General features: G+C 44.1%; 1 protein-coding gene and 1 long non-coding RNA gene across 2 annotated transcripts; both read left to right on the top strand.

Annotated features, from left to right (window-relative positions):
- The first annotated feature begins 2768 nt into the window (after window positions 1–2768).
- RPS15A (ribosomal protein S15a) lies at window positions 2769–10472 on the top strand. Its single transcript, XM_053364926.1, has 5 exons — window positions 2769–2879; window positions 5038–5175; window positions 6217–6296; window positions 9558–9643; window positions 10339–10472. The coding sequence occupies exons 2-5, from the start codon at window positions 5043–5045 to the stop codon at window positions 10430–10432; spliced, it is 393 nt and encodes a 130-aa protein (XP_053220901.1). The 5' UTR covers window positions 2769–2879; window positions 5038–5042; the 3' UTR covers window positions 10433–10472.
- A 548-nt stretch (window positions 10473–11020) lies between these two features.
- On the top strand, window positions 11021–18187 carry LOC128401680 (uncharacterized). The gene is made up of 3 exons (XR_008327500.1): window positions 11021–11153; window positions 11538–13046; window positions 16419–18187. It is a non-coding gene; the product is annotated as an uncharacterized LOC128401680 (long non-coding RNA).
- Window positions 18188–18460: the final 273 nt, after the last annotated feature.

Here is an 18460-nt window from a genome sequence, read left to right as displayed (position 1 = left end):
TGTCTGCTTTTCTCCATCTAACCAGGAAAATAAAGTCATAGCAAAATTGGAGCTAACTTATTGATGTCTTAAGACACAAGTGGGCAGAATTCAATTTTGAACTTTCAAACAGAGCCAGATGCAAAATAGTGGCTCAGGAAGGCAGATGTAGAATAGCATAACAGCCTTCAGCACATACTCAGTTTAAATTTATTTTCCTTACCAGATCTAGGACCCCCCCCCCTTTTTAAAAAAGACAAATCTTCAGTCTTCCCAGGCTTTCTTGATTTGAGCTAGCTAGTTTAAGAGGAGAAAAAGACTTTTGGTTGATAGTGATGCTCCTTTGCAAGCACAAACCATTTATGAGCTAACTGCCAATCATCACCAGAGATCTACTAGTAGATTCTACTCTACCATCTGACTACCCCTGCCTCAAAAGGCTGCTGCTGAGGCCTTTAAGTTCCCCTCAAGTTTTCCTCCACTCTGTTGCATAATGTCATCCTTTCGGTGTTGGTAAAACAGTCTGTTTAGGAAATACCTCATGCCTCAACCTTGTGAGGCTGAAAATATTTCCACATCTGCTTGAGACTTCCTTTTATCCCTTCCTAAGAAAGTGGCTTGGCATCTTCTGAGTATTTTCCTTGGTAACATCTATATAACATTATAGGGCCTAGCAAGCTGGGGAATCTCAGGCCAAGGGGCCGAATGCTATCTCCCTGGACTTTGAAACACACCCCCAGCCATACCCTCTCCCCTGGCACTGCTTCACACCCCAATTATTTTTGCCTGTCTCAAATGTGTCACTGAACTTTCCTAATTCCTCTTCCTTCTCTGGATGGAAGATGGAGAAAGATTTGTGAGTGCATAGAAACTACTGTACAAAGGTAAACTTAGGTTGTCGATTTTTGCAAGCCCCTCTTAGGAGACTTTATGCCTAAAGGGCCACATATAAATGCTGTTAATAAATAATGTTAACATTTACATTTGTTCCTGTGCTCATTTCTGCCTTCAGAAGGTTGCCCAGAAAGGAATACAGCCCTCTGGCTGAGAAAGATTCCCCATGCTAGGCCTAACTGGAGACAGACAGAGGAGCTGCCTGGGTGGGGAACCCTTCATGCTTCTTAAATAAAGGACTGAGAACATGTCACATTTTCCACTGGGGCGACTGCACTAGAATAATTGCAGAGCTCTTGCCGGAACCTGCCCTCACTTCTTGGGTGGCGGCAGTGGGTGGGGCGCCACCCCACGGATTCCACCACCTGAGGTGTTTGCTTCAGCCTGCTTCTGGATGGTACCAAAACTCGGGGCACAGCACCAGATCTGCCTCATTGCCCTCAAGAAGGCAACATGAATCACGTAAGAGGCAGGTTCAAATCATTGATGAAACTGGCCAGGCAACCTGGTCTCTGTTACCCTAGTCTAGCCCAGTTTTCTTCAACCTTAGGTCTCCAGATGTCCTTGGACTACAACTCCCATCATCCCCAGCTAGCTTATCCAATAGTCAAGGGCGGCGGGCGTTGTACTCCCATCAAAATACAGTGGTACCTTGGGTCACATACGCTTCAGGTTACATATGCTTTAGGTTACAGATTACGCTAACCGAGAAATAGTACCTCGGGTTAAGAACTTTGCTTCAGGATGAGAACAGAAATCGTGCAGCGGTGGTGGGAGGCCCCATTAACTAAAGTGGTGCTTCAGGTTAAGAACAGTTTCAGGTTAAGAACGGACCTCCGGAACGAATTAAGTACTTAACCCAAGGTACCATTGTATTGTACCTGAGGAACCCAAGGCTGGGGGACTATGCCATTGCTGTCAACGTTTCCCTTTTTTAAACGGGAAATTCCCTTATTCCGAATAGGATTCCTCGGAAGAAAAGGGAAAAGTTGACAGCTATGGACTCTGCCCTAGCCTATCTCACTTAAGGTGGCTGTGAGAGTAAAATGGAGGATAGGGAAGATCCCTATATGGTGCCTTGGAGCAACTCGCGTGTGTGTGGCCTGGAGGAAACAGGATAAAACGTGTAGCGCATATAGTACAGCAGAATGAGTTCATGCGACGGAGTCCTGCCGCGCAGTGACAGAAACAGGCTGAGCACCTACAAAAGCGTCGCCTGGCCCCGCCCCTTTTCGGGAAGCGTTCTTGGTTGCTACTGGATACCAAAACCGAAAGGGCCGCTGGGAGTCCGCTCTCTGCCAACTCCGGCCGAAGTGTTTGAAGACGCCTTGCCTTTAGGCCACAGAGATAGAAAAGTGTAGTGTCGGTAACTTCCGGGTAGCTGCCGTTGAGAAATCTTGGCGGAAGTACTCATAATTTTTACCCGTGTAAAAATTATCGGGAGATCAAGCCTGAATCCAGCGGTCAATTGAACACAGAAGCCTTGCGCTTCATTGACTTGCATGCAGACATGTTGCACTTTAAAATGTTTTCTGCTTCCAAAATTTTATTTTTAAGAATCCCCTCAAATATGGCATGCGTAGGTTTGCGGATTCTTTCTGAGCGGAGAAGCTGCTGCCAAAAAAATAATAAATCCTGGAAAAATCAGCTCAAAGACATTCTGAGCACTGCAGCTACCGACTCAAAGCGACGTCCCAGTGATTTCAACAGGATTGCTCCCAAATGAGTACGCAGAAAATCGCATCCTAAAAGATCAGAAAATTGAGCCCTGTGTGTCGATTCAGCCTTAACACAAGGTATCTCTACATTTTGTTCTCTACGGTCAGAAGCGAAGCCGTTGACGAGCACTGGCTGAGCGGAAATCTCCCCGAGGCATTTTAACCCGGGAACAATGTAATCTCGCGAGAGAAATCCCCGCCACTTCCTTGTTATCCTGCCGCCTCGATTTCCCATAACACCCCGCGCTCGCTCGGCCGCCTTCCTTTTTCCGCCATATTGCTGCACTGGTGAGTAGCGGGCGATGGCCGTTCCTGGGTGGCATCCGTCGTATATCGAACCCATCCTGTCTCCTTGGGCCGCTGTCGACCCGGTTCCTGGAAGCTGGGGCTCCGCTCGACCTGCGCAGCTTATTTGGAGATGACCGCGCTTCTCCTGGTCCTCGCGGCGGCCGCCTGAACGGAGCCGGGGGGGGAGAGCGGTTGGGAGAGGAATGCCTTGGTTTGGGGCTTTGAGTGGAGGAAGGGCTGGGCTGGCGGGCTGTGCCTGACCGGGGAGGCCTTGACCGGCAGGCAGAAAGTGCCTTGCTGGACGAAGAACGCCGGGCACGGCTGCGTGTTCACGCGTTCGGGCTGCAACTTACTTTACATGCGTGTAAGCCCCAGGGCACGTAGTGGAGCTTCCATGTGCCTCATGTGGTTGCATTTTAGGTCCTCGCGAGACATGGGCGCCTGCACCAGCTTGGGCGGGGGTGGCTTGCAGGCTGCTGCTATAGAGCAGGCCGACATGGGTGGCATTCAGCTCCGGGTCGCCCCTTAACATCCCGGGGTCGCTGGATGCTTCACTGGGGCAGCAAAGTTTGGGGCCCTCAGCTTCTCATGCATTCCAGTTCCTGGAGCGGGTAGTTTGCCTTACCAAGTGCTTACAATATAACTCTTTCCCTTTGGGGATCGTTGGCTTCGGGAAAGTATTGCACTCACGAGCTACTGTTAAAACTTGTAAGCGGTGCGGGGGACACACAAAAGCCCATCTCTTGTGGCATTCTTACTGCAAATACATCAGATCAGCTGTGTTAATATTTCAAAGGGTTGCTGTGTGGGTCTGCAGCTGTAAAAACGATGGGAAGGCTTGCTTGATCACACCAAAGTTGTGAAGTCCAGTGTCCTGTTTCCCAGAGATGCTTCTGGGATGGTCACAAGCAGGTTTTGAGGGCAATGGGCCTTTGACTCCCCAGCAACTGGCATTCAATAGTGTCCCTGAACATTGTTGCTCCTTTGAATATATGACTTTGTTCAAGGTGTCAAAATATGATATTGTTTTAACCCAAATTAAGGAATCCTTGCAATGTCTGTGTTTTTCTGGCTAAGGAATATAATTCTTCAGGGCTTTGCTTGGACTAGAACCCCAGAGACAGTATAAGACTTCTTTTATGAAAATACCAAGTATAATATATGCGTCCCTTTGAGTACAAAGGGACTCTCCTCTTCACCCCCATGTAGTCAGGGCAACTACATAATCTGTTAAAGGTCTTTCTAGGGGGGAAATGTGACTTTAAAAAGAATGACAACACAGACTTTGAAGATATCCCCAATCTAGTCTCTGTGTCTTGATGCAGGGTAGCTTAATGTAGTCCCAATGAGTGCCTGATAATTGCACACAAAAAGCTATTACAGTCTCCCAAAGCCATCTTGTTTCATGCATAAGCAGCTCTTAAATTTTGAAGTGTTTGTGTGTGCTGCACTGGGGGGCATGTGTGTATGAACAGCACTGGGCAAATACTCTCCTGATTGCAACTCCTAAGTAAGAATAGCCTTCAGAGCATCCAACCTGGGCAGTTCTTATGAATTGGAGGCAATTAATCCTTTTTGTGTTTAAACTTTTACTGTACCAGATGTAACTGTGTAAGCATTTGAGCTTAGTACCTTGTGAACTTGTTTGCAAGGCTTCTCCGAATCTACGCTTTTTTTATAATTTTGGGTTGTTAGAGCTCTTTGAAAAGAAGTCGAACAGTTGCAGTTATTTTTTTCTGGAAATACACACAATGTAGTGCCCTTGCAATTCAGTACTTACTAAAGACAGTTTATTCATTGTGACAGTCACCGCTTTCTGTAGGCAGTTACTGAGGCTATTATATCAAATTACTACCCTTATCCAAAACTTAAGAGCAGAATTGCTCTTAACTTGTTTTGTCTTAGGAATGAAAGCTTGTAGCTTTAACTGGCTAGTGAACTAAATGATTTATTTGCAATTGGAGTGGCCACATCGTAACAGCAGATAATACATGCCATTTCTAAAGTGTGTTTTGATTACTCTTTTAATTATCTCCCTATGTTTTGTGCTGCTTCCAACATCCCGACGCAATCCAGTGAGCCACCATTTGAAGAAAGAAAACTGATACATGTTAGCAATTGGGCTTATCATTTAAATTTGTGTATTTTATCCATGCAGGCATCATGGTGCGCATGAACGTTCTGGCAGATGCTCTAAAAAGCATCAACAATGCTGAGAAGCGTGGAAAACGTCAAGTACTCATCAGACCATGCTCGAAAGTTATTGTCCGGTTCTTAACCGTGATGATGAAGCATGGTAAGTCCACAGAATATACGTAAAACAGTCCAGGAAAGATTCAGCTTTTTGGCCTTTTAAACTCCGATATCACCTTGGCTGGGAAAGCTGCCAGTGAATATATTATATTCAAAGTTAGATGTGGGTATAGGTTGAAACTGGGCTTAATTACTTAAAAGTTCTGTTTGAAGATGACTGTGGTTGAAGCAGCGTACTTGGGGTTGGGGGCAGTGAAAATGGTCAGCTCACTATAAGCCAAATAACTTGCTCCTTCAGATGGTACAGTGCAAGTAGTATTTTAAATTGTTTATCACACCTGTGCTTCGCCCTTTCTCCAAAGGGTTCAGGGACCATCCATTTTTGTTCTCATCATCAGTTGATTGTTTAGCCAAGAAGGCACTGTCCTTAGGTGTACATACTCTGTAAAACAAAACAAGCAGCAGTACAGTGGTACCTCGTGTTACGTACCATCCCCCTTACTAATGCTGCGGGTTATGCACTCCCCTAACCCAGAAGTAGATGCCCCTTGTTGCGACCTTTGCTCCGGGATGTGAGCGGAAGTTGCGCGGCAGCAGCGGGAGGTGCCATTAAAGAAAGTGCGCCTCATGTTATGAGCAGTTTCCTGTTATGAACGGACCCCCGGAACAGATTAAGTATGTAACGCGAGGTATCACTGTACTAAATGAAATAGCGAAGTATGCTGATATATATGATAGCGTGCACAATAGCCTGAGAAACCTATGGTAATCCTTGTATTAACATGCAGTATTCGATTTTATAAAATGGCTTCCAGTTTTGTTTTTGCAAATTGAATCACTTCGAATGCCACAGGCTGTGTGAAATAGTAACTTGCCAAATGCAAGCCAAGTCTCCATGGCACAGCAAGGATTTGAATCCCTGCATTCCTAGTTCTAGTCAAATAGTATCTGCTATGCCACACTGGCTCATATATCCCACCCTCATAGTCAAGCAGTTCAGTTAACTGGGAGGAATGGGTTGCTTTAGTTCTATTTCAATGGTGCAAAGGTTTGAATATGCTGAGTGCTTTTCTTTGGTTCACAGGTTACATAGGTGAATTTGAGATCATTGACGATCACAGAGCTGGGAAGATTGTCGTTAATCTCACAGGCAGACTCAACAAGGTAGGACCTGACTTCCATTTAAGCCCCACTGGACTTAATGCCAGAATTACATCTTGGAAGATACACTTGCTGGGTGCATCTAAATTCACCTCACTTCACAGGAAAATTCACCCTTTGTGGGTTGGAATAAATGGAAGGTGTGTTATGTATTTAGGCAAAATTTCCTTTAGCCCTAGGGCCAGTTCAGACAATACTGTATGTTTTGTTCATATAATTGTGTGCCTGACCAAATGGGAACTTTTATTATAAGCAAATGGCTTCAAGAGGTCCTTGATGGGAATGGCTTGAAAAGAAGCAGCTGTGAATCTTGGAGGTTTAAGGATATCATTTCAAGGTCCTCTGGTCCTACAACAGCCACTGTCTGGTTCACTTGAGTTGACAACATTGTGCCTTAAACTGGCAAATCAGAAGACATCTACTCTGCTTGTCTTAAAAACCCTTAGAGAACAGTCTTTAGGGTGCCACCTAAGTGGCTGTCATCAATGGATCCTCTTCTTTCTCCTTGACCTCTTTGAAATCAGTCTTGGGAAGCCACTTCTGATCAACCTATAGTTCCTGGTTCACTTTCTGGCATCTCTGGGTGCAGTTGGCAAGGGCTCCTTGCCTGAAACTCTAGAGAACTGGTGCTAGTCAGTGAAGGGACTTTTGAACTCCTTGAACCCAGACATCTGATAAGGCAGATTCTTATTTTACTATTTGTATAATTTTGTTTCTAAATTGATTTTTACGTTATTGAATTGAGATGTGCATTTATGCATTCACAAGATTCTTGGGCTTTTATTTTCTCAGTTTTTAGTTTTTCCCGAGATTGGAGTTTATTTTCTTCTTCTTACCTAGTATTGTGACTGCTTGGTCAAATGTTAATAGGCCTAGAACTGAAAATAGCTGGTAAACTGATATATTCAGATCTGTTAGGGCATAGCATCTTACAGCAGCACCTTTGAAATGGGTTGTATTTATATTTTCTTCTTCATGCCACTTTTAGATACCACATTTTAAATGTGTGTGTTGTGTTCTGGATGTTGCAAGTTTTAAGAGTATTCTTATAGGGCGGTATATATTGTTATACTCTTAAAAGAGTATTGTGATAGTTTTCCAAACATGTTTTTTCTTTCTTTGTGTTCAAAATATTTGACTTGATTGTTACAGTTACAGGCTGATATTACAAATTCAGGATGAAACTATACAACTCTATTCATACCCAAGTTCTGAATCATTTCTTACTGAAAAGTTTAAGTTAGCTGTGCTGGCCCATAGGAGACATACAAAATCATGGTTAGAACAGAATATAACAAAATTGTGTGTGTGTGCTTTTGAGGCCTCCAGAGCCTGTATTCTTTCCTGTTGAAATAAATGATTTCAAATTTCTTATTAGAAGTAATAAGAAAAATGGCGGTAGCTGTTTAGTTTCATTTAGAAAATTCACAAGACCTTCATTGGGACCAACAGAAAAATCACAAAATAAAGCAGAAATGGAGTAGCCGTGTGCCAGCAACATTTCCCTCTTCCCACCTTCTCCTTTTTTGCTTTCTTTAACATCTTGTCAGAGGAAAAATTTGGTCCCACAGAACTCAAAAGCGCACCATTTTTGTGACTTGTCAGTTGGTCCTAATGCAAGCACAATACTACTTCAATAATCAGGTGGAAAGCTATAGTGGGGCAGGAGAGCTGAAAATAATGACAATATTCACATCTGGCAACCAATGTGCCCCTCTGGTTTCAGATAGTACATGAGTAGACAAGTTGAAAAAGCCTGGGAAACAAATTTTCACAGTCCTCTGGCGTCTATGGTGGCTCATTTACCATAAGTAATGTATTTAGTGTTAACTCTGGAAGTGTATACATGGTACCTCGGGTTATGAACTTAATTCGTTCTGGAAGTCCATTCTTAACCCGAAACTGTTCTTAACCTGAGGCGCACTTTCGCTAATGGGGCCTCGTGCTGCCGGTCCACAGTTGCCATTTTCATCCTGGGGCAAAGTTCTCAACCCGAGGGACTAATTCAGGGTTTGTAAACCCGAAGTGTTTGTAACCTGAGGTACAACTGTACTCTATTCTGACCAAAGTAAGCCTCATAGGATGCGGCTGTCTGGCCCTTGCTGCTAGTACAGCAGACTAACATCTCCCTTCCATCCTCCCCAAATTGGCAATGGGGAGGAGGCAAAATCACTTCTTAGCTGCCGGGACAATCCTCGCCCATCTCTGCTGCTTCAAAAGTTGGGAAGAAGGCTAGTTGCTTGTCACACTCCACAGAAGGCAATTTGCATATAATACGCAACCCTAGTATAGTTGAAGACTGGCATGCACCTCTGCCTCTTGGCAGAAATGTTGGCATTTCTGTCAGCCCTGTCAAAGCAGCATAATGCCAAGGTTTCTGTTGTGCCCTGCAGCTTGTGACAAAGCCAGTGTTTGCATTTGACATGTGCTTGTTCAACTCCTGTACGTTGGTGTGAGGCAGCGCTTCGATTTATTTATTTTGTTAACTGTGTTTATAGCCCACCCTTCGCCAAATGGTCGCTGGGTGGGCTGCAAAATATAACAATTAAGAACAGTGTGTAATTAAAATCGTAAAATAAAAGGCAGTTATCAGAATAACAAAAGTAGCACAGAACTGCAGCACACAGCAGAGTAGGAGGAGGGAAGATATGCACTCATCCAAAGGCCTAGGTAAAGAAATGTGTCTCAGCCTATCATCAAAACGCATTGTTCTGTGAACCGCCCTGAGACCTTCCGGTATAGGGCGGTATATAAATTTAATAGATGATGATGATATTCAGTGATGGCACAATATGGGCTTCAGAAGGGAGGTCATTTCACTAGCTGGGGGCCACCACAGAGAAGAGCCTCTCTTGCCACCATAACCCCTCAGCCACCTAGTCCATTTCTATGCTGCCTTCCATCTTGTAACTCAGATGTGTTCTAGGCAGGGTTCCCAGTTTGTCTCCCATTCAGGCACTGCTTAACTCAAGCAAGATGGTTTCATCCTGTGCCTAACTGACAGTGCCATCTGGATCCTGTTCAGGATTGTATGAACTGGCTATAAATCACAGCCCCTGAACCCACAAACATTTATTATTGTTGTTCCCAGGCACTTTTCCCTGGTTCCACTTCCTGTTGAATTGGGTAGCACAGCTGTGTTCCATCTATCAAATTTATTGAAAATACTTTAATGCCACATCCATCAGTTCAATGACTTCTGGACTTTGCAAGTAATACATTAGAAAGATGGTTAAGTCTTTTCTCCTTTGTTTGGCTTGATAGTGTGGTGTGATCAGCCCCAGATTTGATGTCCAACTGAAGGATTTGGAAAAGTGGCAGAACAACCTGCTACCTTCACGTCAGTTTGGGTAAGTATCAGCTGTGTAGAACTGGATTGCCAAAGCTTGTGATTAGGGCTGCTTCATTGCTGTGAGTTTTACCTTAGCTATTGCTCCTTGGTGCTAGATTCATATTGCAAGATAAGCGCATGCCGAAAAGCATTGAATCTATTCATAATTTTGGATCAAAAGCCAGAACTACTACTAGCACTTAACCTGCTAACTCTGGCACATTAGCTATTGCTTTCTGTAGAATCAGTACATAGCTGTCAACGTTTCCCTTTTTTAAAGGGAAATTCCCTTATTCCAAATAGGATTCCTTGCAAGAACAGGGGGGAAAAGTTGATAGCTATGATCAGTGGGTTGTATGCAACTAATTGTGCAAGGTTCCCCTCACTCATCTCCCCCATAGCATCTCTGGGAGTTCCCCCTAACTTTCTGGAGCAGATTTGTTGTTAGGAAAGAGGGAGGAGAAGTTCCTTGGTGCTTATGGAAGTTGTTTTGCATGCACGATGATCTAGCTGGATTCAAACCAGTATGGCAATAATCCCATAAGAATCTAATCTGTATATGTGTTAAGCAGTTTTGCATTTAGTTTTTGTGGTAGTACATTTTTCTAATGTGCTGCCTGTTAAAGATGAGGTTAAATTCTTCTTTCTGCTTTTGCAAATGGGTAAGAAATCAAGCATAAAGCATAACGGGTATTTTCCTCACCCTTTTAATAGGTACATTGTGCTGACAACTTCAGCTGGCATCATGGACCACGAGGAAGCTAGGCGAAAACACACAGGAGGAAAAATCCTGGGATTCTTTTTCTAAACTTGTAAAAACAGGCAAACTAATAAATTGTTCAAATAGACTCTTTGCAGCCTGCATGTTAAACTCAATCCTTGTTCCATCGCCCTAGTATATAACGCTATTCGGGTAATAGTATATTTTACATTGTTGTGTAAAGTGAGCAACAGCCTCGGGTGCGGGCACCTTTGCTGGCTCAGGTTATCTTCTCGATCTTGCTGCTTTATATAGGATAAACTGAACACATATGTCTATGCACACGTATATCTATGCACCAGAGATTAACAGAAAAGTAATCTACAATGCAGAAGAAAGTGTGAGACTTGATTTCTATAAATTTGAGGCAGTTGCTGGTCTTAAGAGAGCCAGTGTGGTGTAGTGGTTAAGAGCTATAGATTCGTAATCTGGGGAACCGGGTTCGCGTCTCCTCCACATGCAGCTGTTGGGTGACCTTGGGCCAGTCACACTTCTCTGAAATCTCTCAGCCCCACTCACCTAACAGAGTGTTTGTTGTGGGGGAGGAAGGGAAAGGAGAATGTTAGCCGCTTTGAGACTCCTTCGGGTAGTGATAAAGCGGGATATCAAAACCAAACTCTTCTTCTCTCTTCTTAACCCATCAACAGCAGTTACAAGAGAGCAGGACCTTACTAGTAAGGAGTGGAGCATAGAAACACATCAGTAGTCAGTATTGTATGCTGAGCAATTGCTTATGTGCACACTGGCAAATGGTTGTCTGTATGGACCTGTAAAGGTAAAGGTACCCCTGCCCGTACGGGCCAGTCTTGACAGACTCTAGGGTTGTGCGCTCATCTCATTCTATAGGCCGGGAGCCAGCGCTGTCCGCAGACACTTCCGGGTCACGTGGCCAGCGTGACAAGCTGCCTCTGGCGAGCCAGCGCAGCACACGGAACACCGTTTACCTTCCCGCTGGTAAGCGGTCCCTATTTATCTACTTGCACCCAAGGGTGCTTTCGAACTGCTAGGTTGGCAGGTGCTGGGACCGAACGACGGGAGTGCACCCCGCCGCGGGGATTCGAACCACTGACCATGCGATCAGCAAGTCCTAGGCGCTGAGGTTTTACCCACAGCGCCACCCGCGTCCCTTCTACAGGTCTGTATGGACCTGCAGTCATTGGCATTAATGCAGTGCTCAAAAGATTAGTGCTTTGACCAGATGTCTAAAGGACAGGACAGACAGGCTAAAGTAATGAGAAGCACATACCTTGAGAGCAGTTCACACAGTGACCTGTTGTGCAGATTATAGGTTTATGGGGTGCATATGTGAATCTTGGGGCTTATGCATATTTTGCTTCCACCCTCAGATAGTGGGAGAGACGCTTAAAATTCCCTGTTCATGCTTACAAAAGTTTCAAAACGGGTAAAAGAATTTAAATAAGGAACTTAATATATTTTAAATAAGAAATCAGCTGTTTAAAAGAGCAGGAGAGTTTCTCCAGTTTAGTGGCTGCCACAGTGAATGCTTTGCTCCATTTAGGGTGGATGCACTCTCGCTAATCAGTAACTTTGGAAGCGCTGTGTTGTGGTGGATAGTGAAATTAAGCAAATCACCCCTTTGTGTTTTATAGAGGCAAATTCATTAAGTCTTAAAAAGTAATCCTATAGGGGTTTTCTGAATAGCTGACAGCCATTCAGACAACTAGCCTTTTCTTCGCTTTGGACATTTGCAGCTTCCCGTTTTGCAGGGAGCCTTATTTTGTATATGCATGATCAGCAGTGAAGACACTGTGCTTGCAGAACGTTGGTAAACTGAAGTCATCCTCCACCCTTTTCCCCATTTGTGCCCATTTTTTAAAAGGGTTGGATTTTGTTGGCCAGCCAAGGACTCCCAGATTTCATTTATTTGATGCATCCGTATCACAGGACTTCATGTTTATCCGCCTCTAATGAATATGGAAAGAATTGTGCGGTTGGCCAATTTTACAGTAGAGTTGCCAGTCATGCCTATTATTGTTCCTTATCACACTCCCTCTGCCTCTCCTATGTTGGAAGGCAGCCCACTACCTTCAGAGTATCTTCTTGCCCTTGAGTCTTCAAGCTTTTGGAAAGCCTCTGGCTGGCTGCCCATCCTCCTGGTCCCATTCTCTCTTTCTGACTCCTAAAAAACCCCAACTGATTATCCTCCAAAATTTCTCGCTTTGCATCTAGGAGCAAAAAACCCAGAGTTCCACCTTAAAGAGTGAACAAATGGATTATGGTGCAGTCATTTGGGAACTAGGGCCCAGTCCATCAGATGCACAAAGCCTTTTACGGTTTTAATTCTGCGTTTTGCACTTCCCTGAAGCATTTTATTGTAGTATGTGCGTCACTTAGAAGGCAATTGATCTCAGTTTTGTAAGAGATGCTTATTAGTACTGTCTTCATTACTGGGAGGGCAGAGAGGCTATCAAAACTGAAATGTTAACATCAGAAGAGACCTGCTGGATGAGGCCAATGGCCCATTTAGTCCAGCATCCTGTTGCTGCAATGGCCACCCTGATTTGTGTAGGAAACTCACAAGATGGACCTGAGCAGAAGAATACTACTACTGCAGTTCAGAGCAACTGTGGCTCCTAGAAGCTGTCTGTGTGTGACAGCAGCCACGGACCACAAAACAGCTTCAAATGGATGGCTAAACCAGGTGAGGGTAGCCGATGGGTCTCAGTCCTTCTATGAGTTAGGGACTTCCCTTGCATGTGAAGGCAGACTCTGATGGATTGAGCAGATGAGACGAATGGTGGACCCAACGGTCAAAAAGGCAGTTTCTGCACATGCTGTAGAGGGAAGTGAGGGGCAGATGGGGCTTTGTCAACCTGGGAAGAAGAAGGAGAAGCAAAGACTGTTCCTAAAGCCTTTAAGCTGTACTGATTTTTGAGAAAGCCTTCAGCAGTAAACCCTGAGGAAAAATCTCCATGCTGCCTTGTGGGACATCTTTGGGAGAAGATGTTTGTTGCTTGGTCCCAACCTTCCGTCCGTGACACAAAAGGGAAATGGTTTGGAAGGGAGGAGGGAATAAGCAAAACTCAGCCATATAATATTTAAGTGCACAATTGAACAAAAATATATTCTCAGATTAATCTGGAAATGCGAGGCGCCAACTTTTGGGTGCACGCATTCAAAAATGACAAGACTTAATTTGCCCGTCCCTGCACTGAATCGCTAATAAATTTCCTTTCTCAAATATATACTTCATGTGAGCTTTTAATTACATGGCTCTACTCCATTTTGATTAGACTTGTCCAGAGAGATAAATCATTCACCAAAGTATTTACCCTGAAAGAGTTCGCACATTTGCCCTGGATTCTGTACCTATTACGGGAAATCCCTGTCTGTTCCCCCTCTCCTTTAAAATCGTTCTCTTAATTGAACTCATGGCTGTTAAATTACTGGTGACTGAAGACATATGGCCCATAATTCAAGTTTTCTTCATGCTTGCATCTGTAATAGGTCTGGTGTGCCATACTTCCTCATGGAATTCTTGGGTTGAAAATGCATAAAATGGAAAACAAATGAGTTAATATGTGCCTTCTGCTCAGAAGCAAGTCCCATAGAGCGCATCAGGCCTCTCTATTATGCACCCTTATTTAGGGTTGTGCAGTTTTAAGAACTAAACACGGAACATTTCCATTTTGTCTTTGGCACAGTTTAATCTCTGCCTCTGTTCCTCATTTAAGCAAGGCACGGGAACAAGCAAAGGAAAGGCAATATGCAAATATCGCTGGCATCAAAAATGTCTTGAAAATGCTATCTTGCAAATGAGCATGGTTTGGAAATTGACATCAAGTTAGGTGCAGCGAGCCTATGGCTATTTCTGAGTACTCTTGGATGGAGCAGAGGACTGGCAATAGCAAATTAATAGCAATAGAGGACTGGCAATAGCAAATTAATCTTTTTTGAAACACAGTACAAAGGGAAAAGGAGATTTGCTATCTCCTATTCCAAATGGCGGAAATGGTAGAGGAATGGATCTAAAACCCAAATGAATTTGCATTTTCCTCTCCTGCATTTCAACAAGCGTGGATATTGAAATTCAGCTATTTTTATTTTTATTCAGTTGTACTGGAACAACCAAAATTCTGATCAGCATCCCCAAAAATGACTGAAAATCAAAGTTGTTTGCAGATGAGGGCTGATCCACGAGTCATTGTCTGTCAGTCCATGGAGACTCCACCACAGCCCAGGTCGGGTGGGATGCTTCAGGGACCAAATATGGCGCCAGTCCCTGGCACATTTGTGTGTGTTTTTTGTTTTGTTTTTTAATGCCAGTCCACCACATCAAGTAGCTTGAGAAACAATGACCTAAAAATATGACACATGGGTCACGATTAAAAAAATGATTGAAAAATAACGTGCAGGTCAGGATCCTGAAAAATAACTGAAAATGTGGTATGTGAGCTAGGATTCTAGAAAAAAAATCACCAAAAATTTGACCTGTAGGTGAGGATTCCCCAAAACAACTGAAAACAACAATCACAGGATAGGATCACAATTACCAAAAAAATGATTGAGAAGACAGGCAAAAACCGCCTGAGTGCATTTTGAGGGAGCTTAAGCCATGGATCATTTTATAAGATCCTGACTTGAAAAACTGGTGGTTTTTCAACTTTTTGATCTGTGAGTCCTCATGAATTTCAGCGACTCATCCAGCAGCTCTTCTTACTGGCTTTGGATTCAGCTGATTTTGGTCTCCCTGCCTTCTGGGCCACCAGCCTGAAAGGGCACCAACTATCATTCAGCTTAATCTCGTACTTCTGAAGGTGCCACGAGACACTTTTTGGATTGGGCACTTTGATTCAAACCTGACACTCTATACCATCTCCCTCTTGCACCAGTCAGCCATCAAGTGCGTTAGATGAGCATGAGCAAAGAGCTGGGTTTCTGGTAAGATGGCGGATATGCAAGAAGTGAGCTCCCTCCTCTAAATTTCTGAAGATCCCCTGGCCAGCAACCACTTCGTCTTTCTTGTGGGGTGGAAAGAGACAAGACTAGGTTGGCTGCCCTAAATGCACTGGAGAAGAGTAGAAAAAGAATCTATGTTTAAAATCTTCCTCTTCTCAGTGGCGGACCTACATTTTGGGGGCTCTGAATCTCAGAACTGTCACGGGGGCCCCTTTGCAACCAGCAACAAGGTCTGGGTAACCACTGGTACCTTTTTCAATGAGGTAGTTCCGTGACAGATCACCACACCTTTACAACATCTGTGTTACTGACTCTCAAGCTTGGGGATGGTTGAAATGTATACAACAAAAAATTAATCATGCGACTCAAATTTGCCCTACTAGACCCAACATTTTAAAGCAATGTGGTTAAATTCATTTCTGGGGCCACTCTGGGATTAGGGGCCCTGAAGCTTAAGCTTCATAGTAGATCATCCCTGACTCCCATACATTTTTTTAAATTTACAGTTCTATAACAGGGACAGTTTGTGGCTGCAGGAGAGGGAGGCTGGCCTAGGATCTTTGACATGAGGCTTCAGAGCTGAGCAGGGAGTCCCCAATCTCACCTCTACCTCAGTACACTAACATGGGCTTAACTTTTTGTGGCGGCCACCAGCAGCCCTATTTATTCCCTGCCATTTGAAAATCATGTTTCTATGCTTGGTACTTGAAAGACGGTGATCTCAGCCTTAAAAAGAAGGATGAAATGAAGAGACTTGTCAGTTTGATTGATATGGGAGTAATCTGTGTGGAAGTTTCCATTTCAGCAGAGGGCACTCTTGGCTTATATAATGCATCCAAGGCAGGCAAAGACATCGTCTTCCCTACCAGAGGTGACCTCAGAAGACTTCCCAGCTGCTTCCCTGGATTCAGCAATGTTGTGTCTTTGAATCAAACCCACCATTCAATGGAAACAGCAACAAAGTAATGCTACTGCAGAATTAGAATTCAAATATTGTAATCTCAGGGTTCCCATGGTCTGCCTGGTGTTGGGTCTCTAGATCACACTCAGTTATCATTCCCTTAATTGCACATGTACGAGTGTACTTACATTATTCTTATTATTTTATCAACAGCTTCCTATGAAATATCTCAGCTAACAACAACAATACCAGCAATATAAAAATGTTCACATAAAAAAAATCAATTACACCAATTTCCATCTGCTGGAAAACTCAGACTTGCTCTGAAGCTTGCAAGCTACCTTCAGTCTTCGACAATGTCATGATAGACCAAACAATGAATGTGTGAATCAATGCAGGAGAGATATCTGTCAGTGTTGCATGAATGTTGTCATTGTGTATGTATGTATCAATCTTTTGTTGCTTTTGTCAGAAGCAAGGAGTAATTTTCATGGAGGTGTTTTTGGGGGTTCCTGCCCTAAATATTTTTGTGCGTTTCTGCAGAACTTCGGTCCCCCCCCAACACTGCCAATATCTCCATCTTCTTCATGGGTTGTGCCATTTTGGCAACACAAGAAATGGCACTCATAGATTGGACATTAGAAATAGAGGGAATATTCGTTTCTGCATCATCTTCCTTGTGTTCCATTTTTGTGCTGTTAGCTGCTTTGAGTTCCAGAAGAAGAAGAAGAAGAAGAAGAAGAAGAAGAAGATCTCTCCTCCCCTCCTTTGCAGCACACAAACAGGGGACAGTCCACTTCAGATAAATGCTGGACTCGGAGCACCCAGCAACTCCAAACATACCTGGTAGTGCAAAATTGTCTGGCTATGTGTGTTATTGCTTGATATAAACAAGGAGTAGAGAATCTCTGTCCTGCTAGGTCAGGCATCCCCAACCTTCGGCCCTCCAGATGTTTTTGACTACAATTCCCATCATCCCTAACCACTGGTCCTGTTAGCTAGGGATCACGGGAGTTGTAAGCCAAAATATCTGGAGGGCTGCAGGTTGGGGGTGCCTGTGTTAGATCTTATTGGACTCCAACTCACATCAGCCCTGACCATTAGGCATGCTGGAGGGAGTGAGAGCTGGAGTCTGACAACATCTGGAGGGCCATAGACACCAAACACCAGGAGGGAAGGGAAGGCTTGGCTTATCTTCATCAAGGGAGGACCTGGGCAATCTTTTGTAGTATGGTGCCCTGTGCGAGGCCAAAATTTGGCGCCCCAAAGTGGCTCTCCTCGGTTATGGACCTTCTCAGTTTTGTGCCCCCTTGGCTCAGCTCCCTCTGTGGGGGAAGCTCATGCACCATCCTAAATCTGGCACTGACTCCATCATGGGCTGAGCGAGGCTCATTCTCTTGCCGCGGACGTCCTCAATCAAAACGGTTCCTTAGTAAATTGGGGGGGGGGATCCAAAGGATGAGGACAGAAAATGTCGCCTGAATAATCCTGGCACCACAGCGACATAGTCAGTGAATGAGGGAGTCTCAGATTCAGCCCTGCCCCATGATATTCTAGTTTTCTAGTGAGGAGGGAGGGTTATTTTCCACACTGGCCCCCTAACCTATAACAATATATAGACATGTTTATAGTTGCATATATACAGTGGTACCTCGGATTAAGAACTTAATTCATTCCGGAGGTCTGTTCTTAACCCGAAACTGTTCTTAACCTGAAGACCACTTTAGCTAATGGGTCCTCCCACTGCTGCCGCCGCCGCCCGATTTCTGTTCTCATCCTGAAGCAAAGTTCTTAAACTTGAGGTACTTTTTCTGGGTCAGCGGAGTCTGCAACCTGAAGCGTCTGTAACCTGAAGCGTCTAACCCGAGGTACCACTGTATGTGTATACAGTGGTACCTCGGGTTACATACGCATTGTCTTAAAATGGTTTTATATATGTAATTGTTCTGTGTATGTTTTTATTGAACTGTAAATCACCTCAAGATGCCTCATACTTTTAATTATACACGCACACTGTCTGTCTCATCTGCCTTTACTCTAACCAGAACTTGGGTACTAAAGATATTTACTACTAAGCCCTTTAGGAAGATTGGGTTTTATCCAGTGCTTTTTTTCTAGAAAAAGAGATGCTGGAATTCAACATGAACGCCTTCCTTGTTCTCTTATACAGTAATGGCAATGGTGCCCACCTGAGAGGTGTCAGAACTGAGTTCCGGCGAGTTCCGGCTGGGGTGTGTGTGGAAAGCCCTGGTTGT

Source organism: Podarcis raffonei, chromosome 14 (assembly GCF_027172205.1).
Source record: "Podarcis raffonei isolate rPodRaf1 chromosome 14, rPodRaf1.pri, whole genome shotgun sequence".
In the NCBI taxonomy this organism is placed as follows: Eukaryota; Metazoa; Chordata; class Lepidosauria; order Squamata; family Lacertidae; genus Podarcis; species Podarcis raffonei.
The sequence above is the reverse complement of the archived record's forward strand: the minus strand, read 5'-3'. Positions and strand labels throughout refer to the sequence as shown.